The 24413-nt window shown below is 37.4% G+C and overlaps 1 protein-coding gene across 2 annotated transcripts in view; it reads left to right on the forward strand.

The window, feature by feature from the left end:
- The window catches only part of PRTFDC1 (phosphoribosyl transferase domain containing 1), a 42777-nt gene extending 20445 nt beyond the window's left edge, over positions 1-22332 (forward strand). The window contains exons 4-9 of one of the 2 annotated variants that reach the window (XM_063149794.1): positions 1878-1943; positions 16457-16474; positions 17868-17950; positions 18356-18402; positions 20362-20438; positions 21070-22332. In XM_063149794.1, the coding sequence (XP_063005864.1) occupies positions 1878-1943; positions 16457-16474; positions 17868-17950; positions 18356-18402; positions 20362-20438; positions 21070-21117 (339 nt within the window). In that variant the 3' untranslated portion in view covers positions 21118-22332. The other variant, XM_063149787.1, reaches the window with a different exon arrangement.
- Positions 22333-24413: the final 2081 nt, after the last annotated feature.

The raw sequence follows: 24413 nt of genomic DNA on the forward strand, positions 1-24413 counted from the left end.
ACTTAAAATCTTCTCAATCTCCAGTTTTTACTTACTTTTAAAATAGTCTTCTGAGGAAGTCAGTTACTTGCTTTGTTGTTGTTTGGATGTCTTTTTCTGTTTTTCTTTATGAAAATAAAAGAAATATTGAAACTTATATTAGAAAATGTATGGGATGTAACCTTCATTGCTGCTCTAGCTCTGTTTCCCAGGAAACGGATCAGAGCAGCATGAAATTTATCTAAAGCTCCCAGATCCGGTGCAGGAAAAGTGAAGGCAGGTCTAAAAACTGTCTTTTAAAGCAATGACTGCTAAGGACCTCTTACAAAGCTGTGGTGTGAGAGTTTTGTGGAGAGCAGAGTCTGAGTGAAAGCCAGGGAGCCTTTTGGTGGGTCTGCAGAATGCAAACTTGGAGAAATTCTCATCTGGGCAATTTGACAACCTTTGCTTGCAGTTACTCAGGAAGGCTGATTTAACTTAGACAATCCATTCCCATGAGGACCACAAATAGTTCCTGAGGTTGCCAGATTTTTTGTGGTCAGGTATCTGCAAAGGTACTTGGAAGTCCCCAAACTTGTGCCCCTGGGCTGTGAGCATGGACAATGTGGTTCCATCTGCACAGGGGGCAGCTCTGACCCTCTGAGTGCTGCTTCTCCTTGTCCTGATTTGGGAGGGGAAGAAGAACAGCTCTAAATCCTTTAGTCCAGTAGATCTTCACCCACATTTAAGTCCTGATGTGCCACTATTAACCTGTGGAAAAACATTTGGCTTCAGAGTGCTGGATTTAGGAAATAAAAGCAGAGAATCCAAGTATTGTATATTTGTCAGTAGTTTGCAATGATGAAGCTTCCTGGTGTTGCCAGTAAACCACAATGTCACGTTGTGCTACTGGAGCTATTATTAAAATTGGACTAATGCTATCTTCCTGTGGGTAGGAAGATTAGATTAGCACATGCATCAGTTTGGCAAAAAACTCACATTAACTATACTTATTTCTGCTCTTGATTTTTCTGAAAAGTTCATATAGCCTGGCCTTGACTGTGTATTTTTTAATTTGCCACCTTCTTTAAGGCCTCTTTTGCCTTAAAAGCAGGGCTTCCATGTGTCTCATTTTTGTGATCTTAACTTTGTGTTCTGCTGATAATAAATTGAAGCTAGAGCTGGTTTAGAATTTTCCATCAGAAGGAATTTCAACTAGAAACGTCTGTAAAACAAATTCAGCAAAAAAAGAATTCTTTAAAAAAATAACTTTTTTAACAGGAAAATCAAAACATACTATTCTGTTGCGTTTAGTTCCACCTGATTGGCCATATTTAAGTAATTGACCTCAAGGATTTTATCTTTGAGTCAGTTGAATAAACAAAGCTCTGGAAACTGTATGGCCCACTGAAAATATTTTTGATAGTAAGTGATAAATTTTGTGAAACCTTTTTCCCCTGAAGAAAATGAAGTGAATTCCTCCAAAAAGAGCTGACATGTAAGCACATTTAGCCCGTGTTTCCAAAAACTGTTTCAAACCAAGAATGTGCTTACAGGTGTTTGGTCAAGTGTTGAGATGCTCCTGTCCTCCCATTTTGAAAGGGATAAATATGTTACTCAACCCTTGTCATACTAAGAAATAGCAAGCAAGGCAACATTATTCTAAAAAGAAAGATGCAACTTTTTCTAGTCCAGCAAACCCTAGAGTTTGATTTTGGCTTAAAAACAAGCAGGAGACACAGGAAGCCACAGGAAGAAGTGAGAGTGTGGTTTTCTTGTACACCAATGCTAACAAGCTTTAGAAAATATTCATAACTAAGACTAGTAATCAAGATTTTTTTTTTTGAAAAAAGGTAACATTTATATTTTTATTTTGTACAGTTATAACCAATTTCAAAATTTTTTATTTCTTCTTTTAGAATGATCAGTCTATGCAAGATATGCAGATAATTGGAGGAGATGATCTTTCAAAGCTGACTGGCAAGGTTTGTTCATTTTATATTTAAGAAAGAGAATAAATTCACGAAAAATACTTGAGAAGAGCTATATAATTTTTGTCAGATACTAATACTGGAATCAAAGTTATTAATTCTTCTGTTGTTAAATTGCTGTGATGCCACTGTTTTCAGATTGCAGATGCCCAAAAAGGTCAGAATGTAGCTTCTCCATCCTTGTGCAGGATTTCTCAATGGTTACACATGTACCAGCAGTGAGATTGTGGGCAAAATTTGTGCTGTAATGTTTCCCCTTAGCTTGTTTATGTCATGGAGCTTCAATGGGTGTGTACAAGCAAACTGCACAGTGCATATCTCTGTTGAATTCAGCATATGAGTTTAATACCATTTTGCCTACTGCACAAAATTCAGTTGTGGAGCCTTTCACTCAGAGAATCAAATGGGATTTTTTATTTCAGCATCAGGCTGGCTATATGACTGAATCTGCACTAAGCCTGAGCCTTGTGATAAGGAGAGAGTGGTTTGAGGCAGTGAAAAGGCCATTTTCATCCAACCATGGTAATACAAAGCAGTACTTTGAAGAGGAAGGAAGGCTGATTTCATTAGGCAAATGGTCTGTGTGGCAAATGGTCAAAAAATGGTTTCTTTACTTATGCATTAAGGCAACATAATACTTATCTTGTTATTTGTACTGTATGTGCAGTCACTGTCTTATTAGGTGGTTCTAGATAATATCAGTTTCTTCAAAGCACTCAAATGGAGCACTAGCAAACTCATTTGTTTTGTTGTACTATAGCACACAGAAAAAGAAGAGGAAAACAACTTTAAATATTTCATTAATATTAAATATGGTTTGATGCAACTAGAACTGAAATTTAAAAAATGCTGTTATAGTCAGAATATTTTAGTGATATGTATGTACTCAATTTACACTTCTAAATACTCCTGCTGGGTGTTGTTTCCTAATTACCACTAAAGCGTTAATGATATTCTGGGGAAATATTAATTAATTTGCTACTTTCTAATATTCAAACACTGGAGTTACCTGTTTTTCTGTGATGATTTTGCATATGTTTCTCTACCTCACAGGCAGAACTGGCAGTGCATCTTACTTAACATTTCTCTTTTTGAACATAGTTCAAACACTTTCTAAACTTCCAGGCCCAGCTCTCCTTCCCCATCTTCCAATCCCAAATTTCCTTGATTAATGGTTGCAGATATTAATATTAATTCCAGATATTATATTTCCAGTTTCACTTGAATTCAGTGGGCAAAACATTATTTTTTGCAAGACTTTAATGTATTTATCTGTCCCACGTGTATGAGAGAGAAGGAAGATTTCACCCTATTAAGTTCTGCTCTTATCAAAAATTAAGTAAATTCTTTTCTTACAATGAAAATCTTGGTAATCTTTTTCTCAGTGGCATGGTTCTCCTGTTGCCAGATACGGAATGGGACACAAAATTTGGCTGTTGGGAGGCTGAGAGATACTTGGGGAGAAGACTGAGCAGCAGCATAGTTTAAGATAGCTGGGCAAGGAGGCTGGGATCTTGGGTAGGTGTGAGGCAGCTGCTCTGGGAATAAATTGCTGCTCAGGAGGGGAGCCCAGAGCTGGAAGCTGAGTGTGGAGGCTGAAGTGGGGCAGGAAGGGAGAGATGGGACTGCCAGGGGAGCAGACACTCAAAGGGCCTGTTTGGTGTTTGTTTGTATGTGGGGCTGTCTGACACAGCTGATGTAGGAATAAGGAAATAGCATTTTTGCCAGAACACGTGAGAACAGGGTTCCCTTGAGACTTATTTTACTGCTTGAAAAGCTGGAATGCAAAGCTTAGGCTCAAATGCTCATGCTTGCATGTCTAAAGTTGGATATGTGAAGGAGTGGCCTTATGTCCACAGATGCCAACTCCTCCATCTGTTGTTGACTTCAGCAGTTAGAGCAAGTATTCAGCACATTTTACTAATCAGCCATTTGTGGGCTGATTCAGAGCCTCCTACAGGCCATGTAAATCTTCTCCTTGAAGTGTTTTTAGTACCTCTAAAAGCTGCTGCCTTTTAAAACTGCCAGTTCAGTAGGCATCCAATGTCACTGAGTGAATTAGTTGAAGACTTACTCAGAGAATTCAACTTCTTTGCTATCGAGCAAGCTGTGTTCTTCCTCTGCCTGCTTGGAGTATTGGATAAGAAAAGATTGTAATGATATTAAAAAATTAATATAAAGAGTTACATCTCATTAACTTACTCATCATGGAAGGTGTTTTCTAAAGCACAGCTGTGGGCTTGGAATATAAGTTCCATTATGTTTCTGTAAAGTTAAAAAGCATCAATAAAAGTAAACAATTTTGAAATTTACAGAGAAAAGATTCTGAGATTGTCATGTTGAATTGCATTTCATTAAGTAATAATACCTGGAATCTCAGCTAGCCTATAATCTTAGTGAAGAACTAAGGCATGTTTGCTGCCTATTGGGCTTTTTTTTTTTTCTGAGAAAGCCTGAAGAAAGCAAAAAAACTTTAAAAGCTCATTAGAAAGAGGCTGTTAAGGAATAGTTCTTAGCTCTGTTAATAGCTCTTCAGAATAATATCTCCTCTGTCCTTCTCTACAATATGCTATTGTTTATGAAATTATAATAAGCCTGGCAAAAATGTATAATGACCCAAACCACGGAAAAGAGAAATATGAGAGTTGGCATACAGACCCAAACTGCCCAAATTGTTACCTGAAGAAAATCATCCCCCATTTGAAATTTTTCTTCTGTAAAGCAAGTCACTGAGGCAAGAATAAAGTTTTCCATGGCACACATCATTAATTAAGGTACTTGAATAATGAAGCCTGATACAGCTTAACAGTCTAATGCTTTGTAAGCATTTCTATCCAGAAAAAAATATAAATTAATAGTCTCTCCTTTAATCATGTAAGTAGTGAACATAGTTTCTCAGTATCTGATTTCATAGTAAAGTAGTTAGTTTTCAAAGTTACTTTAAAGCTGAAGTGCTCACTTGGGTAAAATTTATAATTAATATTTGTAAAGGGGAAAACATTTTGAAAATGGGATATAATAAATTACTGTTCAGAAATCTGTTTCACAACAAGATGGCAATGAAAATGTATGGAGATGAGGTGAAAGAACAAATAATATAACCCTGCTTTGTATCAATACTGTAACCATACTGTATAATACTGTAAAAATTCCTGACATATTTTCAACCATTTGTGACATTTGAACAAAGTAAATTTTAAAGCATCTAGAAACTTCAGTAGGTTCAGCTGTACCAGAGTTGTGAGTAGCACTGCCATTTATCTCTTATAATTGTATGCATGTATATTTTGTCTGAGAAGCTTAGGATCTAGTTTGTAGTCCAAAATCTCTAATGACAGGAATAATTATGTATATCACTCCATATGTAAAACATGTCCTGTAACCTTTCAAAAAGCTCCTATACTACTTTGACTTGTCTCCTTGCAAATGAGACAAGTTAGATAAAAACATAAATTTAAAGTTTATATATTTTTACAATTAAATACTTATTACAGTTGTATAATATATTTGATGTCAAACTTAGATCCATATGTACTGTCATTGTCCCTATTTCTATATAGCATAGAAAGTGAACAAAATAATCATTATTAGTTTTTAAGTTAATAAGAACTTCAAATTGAGACAGAGTAGTTATACAGTTAGTACTCTACAATTATGGAGCCAGTGAATTTCAAAAATTCTGTCAATTCTTATATTCTGTATGATTTCCCCTTGTTCATAATAAGTACATGTTGTTGACAGCCAGTGGTTTTGTCATTTTCAGTGAAGTGTAGAAGGTCATTAATAGCCATCAAGAAAAAAAGGAAAATTAGTATTTGTGTTTTCCCTGCACTTGGTTGTGTTAGTTTGAGAATTCCATCCTCACTCTGATGGTCTCCTAAAGTGACTGATCAGCTCATACAAAAAAGAACTTTCACTCAGAAGAAAATATGCTCCATGCAGCTCTTCTCAATTCCCTCTGGCAGGATTTGTGCTATAAAATCTCCAAACTTCTTTTATATTTCTTGCCTAAATAAATTTATCCACTGTCTAGCATTTTCTTGCCCAGCTTGTCATTTGGGAAGATGTTTAAGGAACATAAAGCATTCTCACTTTCTTTTCTTATGCCTCTCTTTTCATTCCTATTTTATTGAGCCATTTTCTATGCATGTCATAGGCTCCAGCAAGAGTTCTGAGAGCTGTTTGTCATTCTCCTAAATATGTTAGCATGTCAGTATTTAATAAACCATGCATGTGGCAGCTGTCTAACACAATGTTTTATTCTCTAGATTAATATACATATTATTCTCACCATTCCAAGTTTGTTTCTCAGAATTCTGTTGGTTCTATACTTATTCTCTCCATTAGTATTCACTGTGTTGACTAATGTTGTGATTTCTTCCCCTGTATGCATTCCTTTCCAGAGTAATGCCCATAAATTTGCAGAATCAATAATGGCATTCTCTTTAGAACACTATGTACATGAGAGACAATTTATATGACAATAAAGATATACAAAATTCACTATACACTTTGGCAATAGTCATGTCCCCCACTCACCTCAACATCTTACTTTATTCCTGTCAGACATGCAGCCTTGCCCTTTTCATCTTTTCAAAGGTTGATTTTATGTGTCTTGAAGCAGTGCACATCTTCAGTACCTCTGCTTAACTGCCAGGTTTAGTCACTTCTCTTGTTCTGCCTTTTTTCTTAATTAGATTTGATACTGTCTATTCTTCTGACAGTTGCCATCCTTAACTGTTTTTTCTGAAGCAAAAGACACTATCTTTTCCTTTTCCAAAGTCAATCACCTTTCTTTGCACTTCTTTCTTAGATAATCTGTTCTACTGTTCATCATTATTTTCTTTTGTTGTTGTCATTTTGGAGAAAGGAAATAATAAAAAACTTTTACAGCCTTCCTATCCCATTTTTCACATGGGCTCTACTCAGCCACTATCTGCTTGCTTCTACATCTTACCTGTTCATATTCCTATCTCACCTATGTCCAGAAAATCCTCATCCAATTCCAGATGACCAGAGGACTGTACTTCTTCATGCAAGTGAGAAAATGGAGACATAAGTCATTCCTGAAATACCTTTAGATTAATTATGGTGGTTTGTTCTATTTTTATGCACAATAGAAGGATGCTGTGAAGATGGCTGCAAGTGGAACATGAGTGTGCACAGCATTTGACACAATGCTCTCTAAGAAAAAAGCATCAGGTTCTCCATTATGTCCCCACTCTGTTTTAACTCTTAGAGATTCTGAACTTGTTTTACACAATTTAAATAGCTGGAGTTTGTACACATGGACTCTTAACACATTAACCAGTTTGCTCCCATCAGCAGCTGCTACTGATGAAACCAAGTACCTGAAAAAAACCCATTTTTGAGATGTCATATCTGTCCTTCCAAGTATGCTGAAAGATGTGGATGAACCCAACAGAAAAGATGAAAATCAGACGTATGTGACTTTTTCTAGAACTCTGTAGAAAGTTCCTAGCTAGATGTCTCATTGTACAGAAGTCCTTCATATTATTTTCTGACATTGTGATGAAGTGTTAATATCTGTGGATTTCATTCCTGTGTGCATAACATAAAATTATTTCACTTTTCACAGGAGTCCATTTAGCTACCTTTGAACCTCTTCACTGAAACTTTATGCATTTTTTTTTAATATTTATTTGATGGTGATTCTTCAGCTCTGTGGCACTGTCATAAAACGTCTTGTTTAACCACTGGTACCTGAGGTTCCATAAATACAATGCTAAGAAAGCAAGTACTGCATGTGTGATGAGTAAACTGATAATCCATTAAAAATTCAGTTTGAAGAGTCCTATTACCAATTTATGTCATTCTGATGATATGGAGTACACATGAAAAGGTGTCTTCAGAAAGAATCTAACTGAAAATGCAGACTACTGAATGGAAATTTATCTAAAGGGAATCAAAATACACTATATTGTTGCTTTTTATCCCCTTACTCTCATAAAACAAAAAAAAAAAAAAGAAGTAGAGATTGATAAAAATGAGATTTTGTGGGGGGAAGGTGGTAGGGCTTTTGGGTTGTTTTTTTAAATAAATATGCTTTCACTTGTAGTAGTGGAAAAATAAATGAACTCACCTTTTCTTGACACTGTGTATTCATGCATATTTTGCAAGCTGGTATAACTAACAACATGTTACAAATACTCCCAAGTAGTTTAAGAATAGTTCTATCCAAGAAAGAGACAGGAAGGAACTCAGGATATCAATGGGGATTTGAAGATAGAAGTATTTCCATCAGTCCAAATTATGCCAATCTTCCCACACTAAGGTTCATTTTTTTCCCTTTGTTTTTTTCCTTCCCAGGACAGTTAATTGGCCTGATCACAAACAGGGCTTTGTTTAGAGATTCCTTTATCTTAAGGTCCAAAAGCATCTTTCTGGGTGATTAGAATGAAGGGTCCCAAATGATAATTTCTTCACTACAGTACCTACCGTGTATCTTGTAAACTACCAACAATTTTCATTTCGAGGCTTGATGGAGAAGCCTCCATATATCAGGCATGTTATACCAACAGTCAACTGTCATCACTGCTAAAATGGTGAACCTAATTTTCTTTTCTGAATGTGAGCTGTTTTTTGTCTTTTACTCTGGCCTTTTTAAATACCTTTGCCTACTGGATTAAGCTGTTTGCCATTGTCAAATTTATATTGCCATATGGTTGCATATTTGCCTATCACACAATCATTACTTAAGCTTCTTTTAGATAAACTAATCCATTGGAAGCCTGCTGTACAGTACTGGCATACTGTAGGATGTAAATGAGACAAGGTTTGAAGGTGGAATTAACAACATGAAATTATTAGTAGGCAACTGATATAGTTGGAAGAAATGAAATTTCAAACATGCAGATCCTTCTGTTGGTCTGAATAGAATCAGCAAACGTCAAGCTAAGTACAGATTGGGAGAAACTCTTCATTTTAACCTAATGTGGTAATCAGACAATTTGGGATAAGAGAAGCGATTGCCCTACATAATCACCTGCCCTGTGACCAGAGGGGCAGATAAAAATGTTAAGAATTCCTCTGAGCTAAAATAAGAGAGGAAATTATCAGCTGTGGAACATTGATAAATGAGTTGAAGGGCAGCTGCAGTGGAGGATTATAATGTGCTGTAAAGCACTATTTTATTCAGTCCATGATTTCGAGTGCATACAGCAGTTCTGAATTTTTGTTCCCAGGCTCAGCTGTTGAAGGTATTTTGTGGTCTCTCTCAGGCTGTGGGCTGAAAGGTCAAAGTTCTTTTGTGAAAAATGTTCCCCCACTGGGAAATGGGCTGTTAATTAAATAAAAGCTATTACTTCCTACTACAAACCTTACTTCACTCTAAGGTATTTTTTTCAGTTCTCAAATAATTTTTGTTTCCTCAGTTTTAAGTTCTTTCTGTTCTTTTCTTTCTACTAAAGAAAAAAAATGTGTGTATGCTATTCTGCTGATTTTATGCTGAAACATTTAAGGAGAAAATACCTTCTTTATGTGCCTACCTGATTTTCTTGCTATATATGTGAGGGCTGAGTTTGTCCTCTTAGCTGTAGTGTTGCATTAAATGCAGTTGTTTATTTAATTATTAAAGTAGGCTTTCAGGGAAATACTCCCCCTTTCTAAATGTGCAGCTTAGAATTTTTACCTTGTTAAAATGTCACAATTTGTATTAATTCAAAGACAGTTTTTCTCAAAGTCTTACTCTGTGCTAACTTCAAAGTACTACTATTTCATAGCAATTTTCCTTTGAAAACAGTCTTCTGAATGGAACATACAATCCAAGTCTAGAAAAAAAATTGTTATTCTGTTCCAGGAAGATGAAAAATAATTTCCATAGCACTTACTACTGTCAGGCAGGAGACAGACATGCTCTCATTACTCTGCTTGGTCTTGTTAGCTGACATTGTTCCATTTATTACTGACCTGTGGGAAGGTAAACAATAGAAATGTATTGACTCAGTGCTGGGGTAGTTTTCATCTTACTGCAAATCAGAATTTTTTTTAAATGTACTGTAAAAACAACATACTTTCCTGCACTGTATAAACGTGTGTGGCTTTTAAAAGCAGGAAATAATAGATTTTCAAATTTTGCATGTTTTCTGTTCATTATTTTAAAAAATTAACATTCACAGAGAGTTCTCTTTAGCATGAGAGACAGATTCACATGCTACCTGGGAATTAGAAATTATCTTCCTTATTTTACATAGTACTAGTATTGTCAAAAACCTCCTTTTTCTAGATAACCAAAGACATGCTGCTATGGGCTATTTTTACTACTGTCTAGAAATGTATATGGAAATGCAAATTATATTTTTGTGAGGATCCAGCTCACACTACAAATATTATTTCTGCTCAGTTTAAATGTTCATGTACAGAGTTTCAAGTTGTGTGTGCCCCGATCACTCAAAACTGGATAATTTTAAACTTCACAGCACCCCTTTGCATTCAAAACCACAGAGGACAATTTTAGGACCACTGCTCTTAAATGTTTTTATACAAAATCTGGACTCATCAACTGAATGTACATTTAGAAAATTTGCTAATGATGATAAAGCAGGATGGGCTGTGAACTCCCTCAGAGGTAGAGGGGCCTTACAGAGAAATCTGCATAGGCTGGAGAGCTGGGCAATCACCAATTGTATGAAATTTAACAAGATTCTCCATCTGGGACAGGCTTAATCCCTATTATATGTAAAGACTGGGGAATGAGAGGAGCACCATTAAAGGGACCTGGGGGTCCTGGCCCATGGCAAGCTGAACCTGAGCCAGCAGTGCCCTGGGGCCAGGAGGGCCAACCCTGTCCTGGGGGGCATCAGGCACAGCATGGCCAGCAGGGCAAGGGAGGAATTGTCCTGCTCTGCTCTGCCCTGGGGCAGCCTCACCTCGAGTGCTGGGGTCTGCCACAATGCAGGAAGGACTTCTGACTATCAGAGTGTGTCCAGGACAACCAGGTTGGTGCAAGGGCTCAAGGGCAAGACTTCTGAGGAGTGGTGAGGTCATTTGTGTTGTCCAGCCTGGGAAAGTAAAGGCTGAAGTGTGCCCCCATCACAGCCTACAGCTTCCACAAGATGGGCAGTGCACACAGCTCTCTAGGGATCAGCGACAGCAGAGGAAATGGAATGAAGCCATATCAAGGGAAGTTCAGATTGGACTGTTGGAAAAGGTTCTTCACTGAAACTGTGTTCAAGTCACTGGAACAGGCTCTCCAGGGAAGTGGTCGGGGTCTGAAGCCTGTCCGAGTTACAAGAAGCACCTGGGCAATGTCATATGGTTTAGTTGTAGGTAGTCCTACAAAGAGCAGGGAGTTGGACTTGCTGGTCCTTATGACTCCCTTCCAACTTGAGGTGTTCTTTGACTCTGTGTTACACCAGCCTACCTTCTGGCAGCTACCTGGTAAAAAGCTGTGTAAACACAGAATGAATCACATCCAAATCTGGGCTCGCAGTCGTCCCTCTGATCTATCAGTAATGGCAGCTGATTCTTTTGCAATGTTGATTCTTTTGCAATGACTCAATAGGAAGGTGTTTCATTCTCTGAGGCCAGCATCCCTTTTTATTTGGACTATGTATGAAATCTTTCCAGAACATATTTTAAAAAACTGACTGTATTCTGTCTCACTCTAAGATATATTAGCACCATTATTAGATTTCTGGATGTACTTCAGAGATTGTATTGGTGAACATGGCTCTGCTCAGAAATTAAGCCATCTTTAGCCTAGTCAACATGTCAGTAAATATTCCTATACCTGTTTTCTGAGTTTCAAAAGTAGACAGAATCCAGAAGGCTGGGTTACTTTTCTTTTCATGTGGTTTCTTTCTTTGTAATTGCTTCAAATATATCTGAGAGGACAAAACATTCTTGATCCATGTGGTATGGGAGCTACAAACACACATACTTGAGAAGGATCTTTTCTTCAGTGTTCTTTAGCATCCTGTTTGTCCAGCTATCAGTGATTGCTGCAGTACCACAAGCTGATGAGTTTTACCAGTCCCTGCACACCAGCTCACATAGGGACTCCCAGTGAAGCAGAATAAGGTCTTCCATGTAACTGACCTTTCACAAGAGATGCTGGGAGCAGCCAGCTGTGCCTTTAGGATGATGGTGACATCCCTGACAATGTACTAATTTGTTGTATCCATTGCATTCTTCTTTCATCCTCTGCAATCCATCTGATCAAGGATAAACTAATCTATTTCAACCAGTTTTAGCTGGGCATCACCACTATCTAGTCTGGCAAACTGTATATCGAAACATTTTCTGGCAGTTTGCTCTTCTACTCTGCTATTCCATCCCTTTTCTGAAATCGTCCATCTGTAGACTGCTCCAACAATAGAAAGGCAGGGGACAGGCAGAGACACAAGTTTCCCAGCACAGCATTTTGTAGGAGAGGGTTTGTGTACCAGAGGATGGCAAACCACTCTGAATGCCTTTGGTCCTAAGCAGCAGTTAATGACTGAAAAGTAGGGAGACTTAAGGCACAGTAACCTGCATAATGATAACAGAGATTAAAGTATCACTCTGAACAGTTAGGATACCTGCTTACTTATAGTTATAAAATGTTTTCATATCTAAATATTTTATAGTAGCTGCAAAGGCCTTACCTACAGGATTTCCCTGTAGTACAGAAAATCCTCATCTGTGTTTTGGAAATAATGAGAATGGACATAATACAAAACAGCAACTGTGTTTTCTAGGCCATAAGATGGCCTAGACATCTTATAGGAACTTCCCCAGTGTATATGATTTGCAACAGTTAGACTCCTTGACTCTATGGATGAGAGACAAAGTCCACCAAAATCCTTCCTTGTGAAGTTAGTCAGTAAATATGAGATCTTACACATCAGCTGAAGTCATGTGCAGGTAACTATCACTCCTACAGCCAAACAAACCTTTCAGGCATGTCTGGATCCACGTTAATCCTCTTTCCTTTATATGAGTCATTTCTGATAAGGAGACATAGACAAAATTGAATTTCTATTAGATGTGTGACTGGTTGGAAAGCTGTTCTCCAGAAACAGTTAATTATGCTTCACTGTCAGACGAGATGCATTAAAGCATGCTCTCCAGGGACTATACAAAACTTAATTCATGATTGAAAAGATTAAATTAACATTTAATGGTAGTCATACTACCTGGAAAAATACTACAAGATATAATGATCTTAAGAAATTATTTTAAGAATTTGGTTCAAAGAATGACATGTAACAACAATAAAGATGAATACCAACTTCTGTGTTTATACAGAAATAATCTTTTGCATAAATGCAAGTGAGGGAGGACTGACTCAGCAGCAGTCCTGGAGACAAAAGATGGATCACAAGTTGCACATGAGACACCAGTATATTTTTATAAAGGATGTAAGTGTTGTACTGGGATACATAGAAAGGAGGATTATTGATAAAGCATACAAAGTGGTTCTTTTATTCCTCTTGACACTGGAAAAGACTCTGGTTTGGAACACCACAACTGGAGAAGGATTCTGACCAACTGGACCAATTCCAGAGGAGAACAAAAGAGTGATCAGAAAGCTAGGAAATATAACTTGTGAGAAAACATTAAATAAATAGAGGCTGTTTAATCTGAAGAAGAGAGGAAATATGTCTTTCAAATATAGAAAAGAGAAGAAAAAAAGCTTTTTCCATGTTCTGTTCAAAATAAGTTCGGGCCAAATATCAACAGAAGTTTTCTTATTATATTTTTGCTCTAAGATAATGAGGTATTGAGACATATTCCCTGGGGAGATTCTGAAGTACTCATCATGTTTACCAGAAGAGGTAAATCAGATATCTGTGAAGGATAGTTTAAAATTTCTGCTGTAGCCCAACAGAAGATGATCTTTCATGGTCTCTTCAGACATTTTCTATTATGTCTATGATTATTTTTTTCTCACAAGTTAAATAGTAAGGACTGTGTAAGGACATACTCCTTATTGGTTAACCCACATTCCATGGCCAAGGAGGCTGCTGTCCCCTCATTCTATCCAACTTCGTGATTTCCACATGTGAGCAAGCAAAAGAATCCCTTAATCTTGACAAAACAGCTGAAGCAACTGTGGTAGCAAAGAAACTTATTTTTCTGTGTATGAAATGTCTCAGGACTTTGCTTTTCTCAGTCTGTCACAGTGCACTAAGTGATGCACAAATAGATGCTGATGGCCATGCCCTGTGTCCCTTGGGGCCTTACTCACACCTGTGGGCACAGGAACACCAGCTCAGCACTGGGCTCTTGGGCCATGACTGATCTGTGCTCTGTGGTACCGACCTTCAGCTCAGCTGCAGCCAAACCTGTACATGCCTGCAAGCATTGGCCCAGACCCTGACTCACAGGCTGACTTTGTTGAACCTGTCTCAAGACTATGGACCTCGCTTGAGATCTGTGGGCTGTGTTTGATCATGGTTACTCTCATTGGGTCTGGTACTAAAGGGTTCATTTCCATTTTTAGTTCTGGGGAGGTTCTTTTCTTGTCAACTCTTTTGCTCTCTCCCTATATTATATATATGTGTGTGTGTGTGTGTGTGTGTGTGTGTGTGTGTGTGTGTATAAACAAATCAATATTTACATATATCACCAGCTGCACAGGTTCCTTGGGGTGGTTAAGCCATTACTCCTGCACATTATCTTCAGGTGTCCACTGACTGAATCAAGTAATTTCCTTATGCCTCAGACCCAGGTGTCCTGAGCTTGTCCTCAGAAGTGTTTTTCCCACTTATGACTTCATACAGGAAGCCAGATGAGATCCAAATTGGTTTTGGATCCAAATGGTTTCCTTCAAAAACTATGTTCCTACACACCTGTCATAAGCTTCTCCTGAACATGGTTTTGGCTCTTCATCCCATCTAGACAACTGATATACTTCCATTCTTTCTTGAAGGGAGAAGTTTCTAGAGGCAGGGTATCTTTAGACTTTTGTTAAGAGTCCTTTAACTTTTTGCCTTCACAGGACTAGCTTGAGATCCAAAATTGTTTGTGTCAGCAGCTGAGAGGTTGAAAGTCAGGAGTGCCGAGCAGGATAACCACCAGTGAAACCTGTTATGAAAACACCAAAAAGGAGCCTCCCTCCAAGATTAATATACATTCCACCAGAGCTCAGTCTAAATTAGTGGCTTTCTTGAGTGGTATCTCCATTGCTGACATTTGCTCAACTGCTGCCAGGAGTTCCCTCCACACCTTTACCAAGTGTTTTGCCATTTTAGAAGCATCCAGGTATAATACAGTGTGTGGTAATGTGTTTCTGCAGTGCTTAATGCATGAAGTATGCCATGTTTCCCTACCAAGCACTGTGAGTGTTAGGAAGAGCTGCAGTGTGAATATAAATATGGATAATCTATAGTAATAATTTCTGGTTTGAATATTTAAAGCTATTTATGTATTGGTTAATGAAGCTGTTAAAAGAGTGCTGGTTGTGAGCATGCTGCTTTCACACACTCCTCTGTGTGTCTGAGTCTCTCTTACTCTCGGCCTTGGGTTTTTGTTATGGAAAAGGAAGTTAAACAGTCCCCTTGTTATGTATGTAGCAAAGCTAAGCAGCCTGACAGAAAGGAAGTGGAATGTAAGCCAGGCTGGTGGATACTGCATGGATATGAAACTATTGAGGTTTTGCAGGACACACAGTGTGCACATCCATGTAAGGTGTATACACTGATAGATAGATAAAGGTATTTGTGAAATAACTTTCCTCTTGCTACTGCAGGTTTCACTTCAGAAAGTAGATCCTCATGCAAGATTGTAAGAGTCCATCCTTTTGATCATGCATATGATCATGCCTACTAATAAACAGATTTTTATTTATTCTAATAAGAACATTGCATCTTAATATTGCTTTTAGTAGAAGAACTGAAGTCTCCTTAGACCCTGTACTTCCTGGAACAGTGATGAACCCTTTCAGCAAAAAGATTCAGCCTGTGTGATGATACTGTCATAAAGCTTGACATTACTGCTCTTGGCTAGGCCACTCCCCTTCTCTTCAAATAATTCTGATTTCAGCAGCAGTATCTGAAGAGAAAGAGGGTGCTTTGCAGTATGAGAGTGGGTGTTACAACTTGGCCTCTAATCCTTTACTGTGAAGTTGCTCGGGTGTGGGTGGAGGGAGGAAGAGCATTTATTTCAGAGAAAAAATATTGTTGTTGTATTCTCATACTAACATTGGAAATAGTATTTTAGTGAACTTTAGGGTACACTGCAGTACACAGCTAGAGACACTGGAATGAAGTAAAGCTCATCCTATTTGGATTTCTTCCATCTAATTTTATTTTCCAAAGCTACATCCGTTCTTGGACAAAGAGGATAATCTAGACAGAGCTGAGTTAAGTTGTGGTCCCTGACTGCGGGGCTTGCTCTTATGGCTGGCTCTTTTCCAGGGCCCAGAAATGAATCAGGAAACTCCTTGTGTCCTACTGTGTTGTACATATGTACATGGACCTATCTTCATTTCCCTTTTTTAAACATTTATTTCTTTTACTATGTGAATATTATGTAATTGTATTCCTTTTTGTTTCTTCCAGAATGTTCTAATTGTGGAGGTAAGCTGGGTGCTTATGTCATATTGTACTTAGATAAAGTCACACAGCCAAATCATGATGGGCTGTTGAGTTTCTTAATCCTGTCAGTGTTTACACTTCTGGGAGGTGGTGAAGAGGGAGAGGGGTTGATTTGCTTAATGGCCTCTCAGTCTTTTTGCAATTGCATGACAGATCAAACTACATTGCTGTCACTCTAACTGGGTGCTCTGCTTCGTGATACCCAGGAGTCTTTGTTTCTGCCTTATTTGATTTGTTCTTTCTGTGGTTTCATCAACTCCTGTTCTTCAAGTTGTTCTGTTCCTTGGAGGACAGTGAATGAACTGCAGTGATGCCCTGCATTTCTCAGGTGCATGACTGAAATAGTGCCCTGCATATGCTTTACAGCCCCAGGGCTGTTCACAGTCTGGCTGGGAGTGTCAGTCCTTCCCTCAAGGCCCCCAGCTCTTGCATCCAGCTCTCTCCCCAGCAGCGTCCCTGGGCACAGCCCATCACAGAGCTGTTGCTGATGTAAGTCAGCAGTGTTCAGTTGTAGAGGGAAAGAACATGTCGCCTCACTGCTGCTACAAATTCTCATATAATTAAGATAGGTGATCCTCTTTGAAAATGTTGAATAAGCAACTGGGGCAGCTAGAGAGCAAATTAGGATCTGCCTGGCATTTCAGAAGCAGCTTGCTTGTGTGGGAAGTAAGCTGGGCAGTGTAATGAACTGTATACTGTTGAAATTTCTTTTCTTAGCAAAAGATGGAAAAAAAGCCATCAGCCACAGAGATGGCTGGTTACCTGAATAGCTGCTCAGAACTCCAATTTACTCATTCCATCTGCTTTAACAGAAATTAATAATGTCCAAGCAAACTGCATGTTAAACAGCTGGAGGGCAGAGACAAGGTGTTGCTAATCTACCCCCAAAGTTCAGATCAACAGCTGCTCTCCACAGTCAGTTTTCTATTGATCTCATTGAGATGATATTGGATATGGCAGCTCTAGAGAAATCCCATTTGTACTGTGCTAGTACAACAAATAGGGCAGATTTAGCCCCAATATGGAGACATGGTGACATACTGTGATCTCAAGCATATCATGCAAAGTCTAATCCCTGCATTCTTGCAGTGTCCAGTAGAGTCAGCTCCAGTCCTGAGTTACATCCCAAGTACTTGCAACACAGCTGTTTTCAAAAGGAAGTGGACAGTCCTTGAACTGATAATTTTATGAATAGAAAGTGCTTGCTTCAAAAGTGTAAGCTCAATTATAGTCTTTTTTGGATGTGGTTTACAATGCACTGGAAAAATAAATCATTTCTACAAAACAAGAATGTGAAACTTCTCAGTCATTGCCAGATTTCCTCCTTTCTGCTTTCCTTTGTGTTTTACTTACTTTATTTTTCTTGTTTTATAAGGATATTGTTGGAACTGGAAGGACCATGAAGGTTCTGCTTAACAATATAGAAAAATACAAGCCGAAAATGATTAAAGTGGCAAGGTGAGTAAAAGGATCACAAAACTTAGTAATTAATTAGTCTAGTCCAGCATATTATCCGAATAGTTTCCCATTCAGACATCCTGCTTTAATTTGATGCTGCAGTTTGAAGGAGAGCTGTGCAGAGGAGCTGCCTGGGTCACTGAGGGGAGGGTGAAGGAAAGGAGGGGAAATGCTTTTGTATTGTTCTGCTTGGCAATGATCCTCCAGCCATTTCAAGACTGGCACTGATGGACTGGGGAGGGGAATACACCCAGCTCTTCCTGCAATCAGGATGTTGTCAGGAAGAGAAACAGAACAAGAACAGGGACTCATGTGCCTCAGATTTTTGATAAAGGGATTAGTTTTATGTGTGTATTCAGTTCCATATCTAGATTTAAATGGGGTTTATTTTATTTTTACTTACAGTTTGTTGGTGAAAAGAACGTCTCGGCCTGATGGATACAGACCAGATTGTAAGTGTTCTGAAAATCTCTACTTGACAGTAGAAGTTGCCACTACTCTGTCACTTGCCTTTCATCACATTCTATGGACTGCTAGAAGCATTGCAAAATACCAATTGTCAGTGGGTCTATGGGATGCAATGGCAGGATTTGTATAATTGTCATTTGGAAAACCTACCCGACTTAGGCTTTCTGCAGAATACAAACTTTACAGGGAAATTTTGAAAGGGTTTAATTTTATCAATGAAAGGTGAGTTTTATCTTCTGTCTCTGACAATATCGAAGAGAATATCCATTTCTTCTTTTTCCTTCCTCATTGCATCTCTCTGGAGGAGCTGCAGGATTCCATCTGAGCATGAAAGGTGTTTTATTGTGACTAAGTGTTAGCAAGTTTTACATTTTTTTATTCAGAGAAGCACTTCTATTTTTAAAAGTATTATTGTACAAAGGGAAAACACTGATATTATAATTAAATCCCACCCCCTAAAAAGCAGAAGATAAATTGGACTTTTAAAACTTTCTCCTGCTGCTCAGTTTGCACCACACCAGCACCACTTCTCTCTAAATTACTGGTCCTTATACTGTGTTATGATGAAGCTGTAAATGGAGCTATACCAAGCAATTGTCATTTTAGACTTATTTAGAATAAATGATGTAATAACAGCTATGTGGCTAAATAAAATCCATCTAGAAGAGATCAACCAGTGTTTGCTACTGAAGAAGTCTCTGGTCAGCTGAGCTGGGGAGGAGGGTAGAAGGAGAGTAGGCAGGTGAGTACCAGGAGGCAGCATGAAGGGTTTTGATTTGGGATGTGGGAGAGATGGAAAATTTATGAAGCAAAAGTTACTTAAATGTTGGGCATGGCTGTGAGGTTTTAGCCCTGTTATCTGAACTATGATCCAAACATTTTGTTGTACAACTTTTTACACAGTGGAGTGGTATTTTTTAACATTTACAATTTAACCCAGTAAATTAAGGCATATATTTGACTGGATTAACTAATGTTAAACATATAAAATAAGAAATAAAATTACTTCATGAAGGGTAGCTTTATATTTTTATATATTAACTTTTGAATGAAACAAATTTTATCCTTGTTCATTCATAGTGTGATGAATTTTATAAAACATCAGAGATCTCTTTTGTAAATCACTGACAGTGGTGTAACATTTCCTCACTCACCTAAATTTACAATTCCAAAGTGCACATAACCTCCAATCTTAAACAACTGAATAAATTCCTTACCTGAATACCTGTAGAATTTTTTATGTGGACCTATTTTTGTGTCTGTAAGATTGGATTTTCCTCTAGTTATTTAGAGAACAATTTGGAAAGAGTCTAATTTGTTTTAAGTTGTGCTGATATTGCACAGACCTTCACACTGAAAAAGATGCATGTCTGTGCTTGGCTTCAGGTGTGTGAGCTGTATAACTGAGGTGCACTGCATGCATTTACTTTGTTAAGCATGTGCTTGAATCTTCATAAGGTTGGGGCTTTAATTTGAAAGCATTTGACATGTTTTGGTAGCATAAAATATGAGATAGGTTTTGCTATTCTTAGCAGAAAATATATAGATCTGTGAAAGTTACTTCTGATTTAATATTCCACATATTTCCATCATTACTGTGATATGGGACAGTAATCTTCACACATAGATACCAATGGAGCTTCCAAATGCAAGCAGAATGTTCCAGCTCTGACTTTGGCTTCCATCCACAATGTGCCAGTGATAATTTTGTACAAAATTATCCTCTCCTCTCCTCTGACTCTTCACATCCCTTTCACAAGTACTCTATGCCTGGGAACTGGTTATGGGGCTACTGCTGACCATGATGTCTCAATCAAAACTAACATAGCCCCAGCTGACTACATATAAGTAGAGTTTGCTTCTTGAGAACCACAAATTAATTTAAGGGCTTATAACTGCCACTGATCTTATATTGATGGTGTTTGTTATTTGTCTCACTACAGATTACGGATTTGAAATTCCAGATTTATTTGTGGTAGGTTATGCCTTAGACTACAATGAGCACTTCAGAGATTTAAACGTAAGTTTCTTACAAAAAATAGTTTAGAAAGTCACTGATCTACATTTTCCATATTTATTCTCATAAATATCCCACAATTTTTCTCCTCCTAGGGGCCCTGTGGAGGTGAGTCTTTGACGTGGTTGGGATTTGGGATCCTTTCAATGAGTGCAAAACTCCCTGCAAAACCTCAAATAATCCAAAGGAGTTCTTGCTCAGCACTGTGAACAGTTCCCTCCCCCTAAGAGTTTCCTAAATTTCCATCTTCTGGGAGCCTGGGGCTTCTCAGGTCCAACATTGCCAGTATGTGCAGAGACAGCAGCAAAAGTGAAACACAGGCACAGGTCAGACGGGTTGTCTGAATAATGTGTTGCCTGTCCCTTTTCTCAGAGAAATGAGGAGATGGAAAGAAGGTGCAAACCTTTCCTTTGCTTCTTCTGGCACTCCTAGGGGAACATCTCAAAGCTGGGAATTCCAAGTGGGAAAACTTGCTGTGGCTAGAAAGTGAAATCAGAATTCACTTCCAGTTGTCCAGAAAGGAAAGAGTAATCCTAAGAGCACTAGGTTGGCCAAACCTAAGTATTTGCGAACAATTAATTAATAATTAATAATGTACTCAACCATATTTTGCAATCTGTTCTGTTTTTTTCAGCACATATGTGTTATCAATGATCATGGCAAAGCAAAATACAGAGTCTGAAGCAGTAACATCCACACCTGAATATTTCTGTGAAGCAGAAATTTGACTACACTCCCTCAAGCATCTCCCAGAAAAGCAATTCAGCTGACTTGTGTGTCTTTCAACTCAGTATAATAAGGGCTTTACTCTAGAGATGCTGATGAATATTTACAGAAGTGAGAGGTCTTATCTAAAATGTGAAGCATAGGACTTTTACAGTCTCTACCTTTATTAAATATTAAAATTACCACCTAAGATGCCTTTTGACTAATAACTTGTCTGCCTCAGGTCTCATTGTGAACACATCTTTTTTTTTGCTCAGTTCTTCATTCCACCTATTGCAATTCATGGACTTTACTGTGTCACACAAAATAGTTCAAAAGTGCCATTCTGTAATGAGGATTATTTTACAAGATTTTATTGACTGCATCATGCAAAATTGAAAGCATTATTTTGACTTAATTCCACAATTCAAAAGTTTCAGTGGAAGTTCTGTGTTGTTTTGCAGTTCATTACCGACTCTTCAAAACAAAATTTTAGCTCTCAGAATGTGCTGAATTAGCGTGCAGGTCAAAATGAACCTTTGCAAGACACTGTTGATCCAGAATTGGAAGATAGCATGGTTCTGGTGTGTCATGTAGCCATAGATCTGACCTGTTTAATGTGCTGAATTTTAATCAAGGCAAACCAATGCCAGGCAGGTTTGAATTTCTGCATGGTATCCCTTTCTTCTCTAGGATACAAACAAATATAAATATTAACAGTGCTCTCCTGAGATTATAGTCTTAACTAAACCTCATTAAGCACAAAAGTTAAATGTTAGTCAGACAATTATTCAGTTATTATTTGATTTTTTTAACGTGTCTAAGTAGAGACTTTTTGTAAACATCTGTCATGGAGAATACAGGTCTGACAATGCTGAAGGCTTGTATAGAAAAAGAAAGAAAAATATATAGGACAACACAGCAAACCAGTTAATGCATGAGTGTTGTAGACTGTAGACTCCTTTCTTTATAGATCATGTTTGAAGAAATTTGTGAATTTTATGTACTGTATTAGCTGTGAAAAGTTTAATTCTGTATTAAATATTATAAGTGTTCTTAACAATTTCCCAAGGGAAACCAATGCTAAGTGAGTAGCTGTGTATCAGTAGCTTTGCTCTGAACTGTGAGAGGCAGATTGTTACTAGCTGCACATTCCTATAAACTAATAAAGAAACATTAGAAATACTTACAACATTGCACAGTTGTTTGTTTTCCTGCTTCAGTATATTTTGCACATCCCATAAAAGCTCTTTAAAAATATGCATTTATCTGGTAATCTAAACATACCATAGGTGTGTATTCTGTAGCTGATAAGCTATTGTTATTTGGATAAAATCCATGCAGGATGTTAAGGGAATGAAAAAGATTGAAGAATTATGGTGATTGCTAGAGAAATGCCTTAGCTCATTTCTACTCCTTTAACTTGTATTTTAAAAGAGTTCTGTTGAAAAGCTTTCCCTCAGAGTAAATTTCTTCTGTTTCAGAGAATAATGCATACCCTTACAGACCCTGGAAGAAGCTGTTGAAGAATTTAATCCCTTTTTGTTTGATGAGAGTGGTAAAGTTTTTCTTAATGCTTCTGTTTGCTATTAGTAGTAATGACACATTGCACAGACTGACATGCTTAGACTTAAGCTTAGTCCAAGACATCCATTAGGTTTTCTTTTTTCCTCTCTTCTTGAAAAATTACAGTCCAATTCACCTTGCTACAACTATCAGCTTTCAGCAACAACAATAAAAATTTAGTGAGTTAGTGTAAAATTAGTGTGAAAATATGAATAACTGTAGATATAAATAATTCAAACAGTGTTAAAATTGTTTAATTGGAAGACTCAGATTATTAAAATCCCCATACTAAAAAAAAAAAGACCAGATTTCTAAATATTATGAGAAATGGAATGTTTCTTCAAATTCCATTTCCTCCTGTCATATTTTTAACATTGTGAAAAAGGAACATACAGATTTCATTAGTGAATTTGCATGTGGGATTAGTCTGTGAATAAGGGGGGTGTTCTCTTCTAGTGTCATATTGAATTTTGTACCTATATGTATATAAGCCTCTCCAGGTATCTCAGCTGCCATCCACATTACTCTTTGTTTGAAGCACTTCCACTAGAAAAATCAGCTTTCAATTACTTTAACAGTCAGACTCTGAAAATCATTAGTGTAACTAAGGGAACAGGTAATCATGCATGTATGACTGATTAATAGTGGGCTTATTGGGTACTCTTTGGTGTGCTCAGAGAATTTATTGTCTTGTGTTTTGGTAATGTTGTTGATTCCACTCCTTTAACTAAAAGGCCACTAAGTATTTTTTCAGTTGTGGTTGCATGCTATGACCCACAAAGCTATGTTTGGGTTTTGTTTAATCAGTTCAGCAACATTTGTTACATAAGAGGAGAAGATGTTCTCTAAAATCCATTATTTTCCTTGGACATTGTGTTTATGGGCAGGCTTCCATTTTTATCTCAATTTTTCTTCTTGTGCACTTAACATCAGCATCTTTTCCCCACCTGTTGAATACAAATTAGCATGGACAGTAATTTTGTTTAAAGTGACAAAAATACTTATCAGCCATCAGGTTTTAAACTTTATTCATTTATGTCTGATTCCAAAATATCCATGAGTGATTTTCTGGAGAGAAGGTCAAACTAGGAAGAATAATTCCTGCACATTGGTTAACTGAAGATAAATTAGGATTTCATGTTGCAAACCATATAGTCTGAATATCTAGTAATTTCTGCCTAAAAAGTAGAATTTAAATAGTCTAAAAGGTCTGTAATTAAGATGTTTTTTCAATTGAATCAGCTGCTGTACTCTTCTAGTTAGAGCTGGATGAAGTAGGAAACAGTGTCTGACTGATTGATTGATTGATTGATTGCTATTATATTTCTTGACCATGTTATGTTAATCCTTGAAGTGTTATTAATAAATTTGTATAATGTAAAATTCCAACATTTCCCCCCCAAACAGAATACTAACTGTATGTGATATTGAGCTGCAGAACAGTTTCTGATCTGTGAAAACGTGAAATCATCACAGTTTATACACTGTGTTTATGCACAGTTTTATATATTAAGATGCTTAACTTTGAGATGTACTTAGGTGATGAGTCATTACTATTGATGATATATAAATTGATATGTATAAATATATAGATGATCTATCTACGATTCTTTTATCTATATGAATCTGTAAGAATAAGATATATTTAAATAACAATATTTGCAATTCTAAATTTTAATATTTCTTTATGCTGAAGAAGGCTGAATC

This window comes from Melospiza melodia, chromosome 1, assembly GCF_035770615.1.
Source record: "Melospiza melodia melodia isolate bMelMel2 chromosome 1, bMelMel2.pri, whole genome shotgun sequence".
In the NCBI taxonomy this organism is placed as follows: Eukaryota; Metazoa; Chordata; class Aves; order Passeriformes; family Passerellidae; genus Melospiza; species Melospiza melodia.